The following is a 3,735-nucleotide window of genomic DNA, read 5'->3' as shown; positions in this document are numbered from 1 at the left end:
AGGTATAACAAGCACAACAGTAAAACTTTGTTGACTTAGGTTTATTATTCCTTTGATTTCTCTGTTGATTACTTTATCAAGTCCCCTTTTTGGAAAGGTAGTTCAAAGACACATTTGAACATGCCACCACTGAAAATTTGTTTTGATATACAGAGAAAAATCAAACCACCTTATCTGAAGTAAATAAATTTGCCACCTTATTTCTATTGGTCTCTATATGTTTGTGCTATGCCATGTTGTGCTAGGTCACTTCATTCGTGTCCAACTCTTTGGGATCATATGGACCACAGCCTGAAAGTCTCCTCTGTCCATAGGATTCTCCAGGCAAGAATACTGGAATGGATTGCGTGCCCTTCTCCATGGTATCTTCCCAACTGAGGGATCAAACCCAAGTCTTGAACCCAGGTCTCTTAGTCTTCTGCATTGGCTGATGGGTGCTTTACCACTAGTGCCACCTGCAAAGCCCTCTCTATACCCTTATGTGGCTTTATTTTTCTTTATAAAATGCAGAACTAGTTGATGATAGATAGATCCATAGATAGATAGATCCTCTATTACAATGAAAAATCCACAAACAGTCCTGCCTATGTCATATTCACAACTGTTTCCCCACTCCCAGAATATTTTTCACAGAATAGGTACTCAGTAAACAATTATTTCTAGATTTAAAATTAAACTGACTAAGGAAGATTCCTGGGCCTCCCTGGTGGCTCAGAGGTAAAGCATCTGCCTGCAGATGCAGGAGACCTGGGTTCTATCCCTGGGTCAGGAAGATCCCCTAGAAGGAAATGGCAACCCACTCTGGTACTCTTGCCTGGAAAATCCCATGGAAAGAGAAACCTGGTAAGCTACAGTCCATGGGGGTCCCAAAGAGTCGGACACAACTGGGCAACTTCCCTTTCACTTTTCATTTTTAAAGAGGATTCAACTCTGGTCTTCCTCAAAAGTTCTGCTATCAATACCAGAAGCATTTGAAGTATTAGAGTTGAGAAGGAAGGGCAAGTTCAAGGACCACAAAGGGGACAAGGTACCTATGTGGTAGCTAGTCACAAACCTATAGGTAGAAAGTGAAGGTAAGAAGAAGCATAAATTTGTTGGCTTGTTGATGGTTTCAGTCATGGAGATGTGTGTTACACTGTAGCAATCTTCTGTATTTTAGTTGGCTCTGTGATCATGGAAAGACTCAACCAAACCAGCAGGGTCTCTGAGTTCATCCTCCTGGGACTCTCCTCCCGGCCTGAGGACCAGAAGCCACTCTTCATCCTCTTCTTCATCATATACCTGGTCACCATAACAGGGAACATGCTCACCATCCTGGCCATCCACTCTGACCCTCATCTGCATACCCCCATGTATTTCTTCTTGAGTGTTCTGTCTTTCACTGACATTTGGTATACAACAAGCATTGTCCCCAAGATGCTAGTTGACTTCCTATCAGAGAAGAAAACCATCTCCTATGCTGGGTGTCTGACTCAAATGTATTTTATATATGTTTTGGCTAATATTGACAGCTGTCTTCTTGTAGTCATGGCCTATGACCGCTATGTGGCCATCTGTGATCCCTTCCACTATGTCACCATCATGAGCCGCCACCGTTGTATCCTGCTGGTGGCCTTCTCCTGCTCATTGCCTCACCTCCACTCACTCCTACACATACTTTTGCTGAATCAGCTCACCTTCTGCAACTCCAATGTTGTCCACCACTTCTTCTGCGACATCAACCCTCTACTGAAATTGTCCTGCTCCTCCATATTTGTCAATGATCTCACAATAAAGACAGAAGGACTGGTTGTTTTGGTGACTCCCTTCCTATGCATTGTTTTCTCTTATGTGCAAATCCTTGTAGCAGTTATCAGGATCCCCTCAGCTGCAGGGAGACACAAAGCCTTCTCCACCTGTGGCTCCCACTTGACTGTGGTGATCCTGTTTTATGGAAGCATCTTTTATGTCTATTTACAGCCCTTGTCCAGGTACACTGTTCAGGACCGAGTGGCTACAATTGTCTACACAATTCTGTCCTCCATGCTCAACCCTTTCATCTACAGTTTGAGAAACAAAGACATGAAGAGGGGCCTGGGGAAGCTGATTGGCAGGAGGAAATCCTAGCCAGAAACTTTTTGGACATGTTCATGGGTGTTTATGCTGGTTTCTGATATACACAACAAACTCTTGTAAGTCAGCAGGTGTAATTCACATGTGTCATAGATGTTTGATTGTGCTCACTTCTTTACATGTGCAATTATCAACTACTGAGACTCTATTATGATTAGTAATAGGCTCCAGGTCTACCAAAATCCTGATTCCAGTTTTCATATATCTACATCTCTCTTCTTATTGAAAGGCTGCACATGCCACGAGCCATGTGTGATGCTGGGACTCATGCCTCTGCAGGAGAGAATTCAATCTGGGACCAGAGATGAGATTTGATCACTAGAAGCTTCTGTGTAATAAACTTTTATTAATGTGTGAAAAAGATAAAGCTTCTGACATAGACATCAGAAGAAGACAGAAAGAGTGCCCCCTTGTTAGTTTTCAGCAAAGGGTTAGGGTTAGTATACACCTATTAACAAACTGCTAATTAGAGAGAGGAAACACTTCAAACCTGAGAGAGTCACACCAGGCCCCTCACCCACAACATGCATTTTAAGATAGCATTAGCACAAGGTGAGTCATCCCCAGCCATAAAACAATTGACATGAATCTTGAAGAAAGGCAGATTTCTAAGAAAATACATAGTTTATTAACAAGCTAAGGAAAGACATTTACATAAGAAAAATGCATTGGTTAGCTCAAGGTTTGAGATAAAGTTAAGTTCAGGTGGAACCAGTTGTCACCATGGCAACACAGAATTAAAAGAATTTCTTTAATTTTGTGTAGAGAAGGAAAAAAAAGTGTCTGCCACTTGCAGTTTGTTTCCTCCTGCCTTTTGGGGACTTCCGGCCTTCCTCAGTTCAGTTCAGTTCAGTCGCTGAGTCGTGTCCGACTCTGCAACCCCATGGACTGCAACAAGCCAGGCCTCCCTGTCCATCATCAACTCCCAGAGTTTACTCAAACTCATGTCCATTGAGCTGGTGATGCCATCCAATCATCTCATCCTGTCGTCCCCTTCTCCTCCCACCTTCAATCTTTCCAAGCATCAGAGTCTTTTCAAATGAGTCGGTTCTTCACATCAGGTGGCAAAAGTATTGGAGATTCAGCTTCAGCATCAGTCCTTCCAGTGAATGTTCAGGACTGATTTCTTTAAATTGATAGGTTGGATCTCCTTGCAGTCCAAGGGACTCTCAAGAGTCTTCTCCAACATAACAGTTCAAAAGCATCAATTCTTCAGTGCTCAGCTTTCTTTATAGTCCAACTCTCACATTCATACATGACTACTGGAAAAATCATAGCTTTGACAACATGGACATTTGTTGGCTAAGTAATGTCTCTGTTTTTTAATAGGCTGTGTAGGTTGGTCATAACTTTTCTTCCAAGGAGCAAGCGTCCTTTAATTTCATGGCTGCAGTCACCACCTACAGTGATTTTGGAGCCCCCAAAAATAAAGTCTGTCACTGTTTCCATTGTTTTCCCATCTATTTTCCATGAAGTGTTGGGACCAGATGCTATGATCTTAGTTTTCTGAATGTTGAGTTTTAAGTCAACTTTTTCACACTCCCTATCAAGGCTTAACACTCTTACTACCTTTGTCTTCTCCAGGAACCCACAGTTGTATTCATTTGCTCTAAGTGCTGTTGA

General features: G+C 42.4%; 1 protein-coding gene across 1 annotated transcript; it reads left to right on the top strand.

The window, feature by feature from the left end:
* Positions 1 to 1,173: 1,173 nt before the first annotated feature.
* LOC110146688 (olfactory receptor 1L8-like) lies at positions 1,174 to 2,106 on the top strand. The gene has a single exon (XM_020907625.2). The coding sequence runs from the start codon at positions 1,174 to 1,176 to the stop codon at positions 2,104 to 2,106; it is 933 nt and encodes a 310-aa protein (XP_020763284.2).
* The last annotated feature ends 1,629 nt before the right edge of the window (positions 2,107 to 3,735 follow it).

Source organism: Odocoileus virginianus, chromosome 2 (genome assembly GCF_023699985.2).
Source record: "Odocoileus virginianus isolate 20LAN1187 ecotype Illinois chromosome 2, Ovbor_1.2, whole genome shotgun sequence".
NCBI lineage: Eukaryota > Metazoa > Chordata > Mammalia > Artiodactyla > Cervidae > Odocoileus > Odocoileus virginianus.
This window is presented reverse-complemented; position numbering and strand designations above follow the sequence as displayed.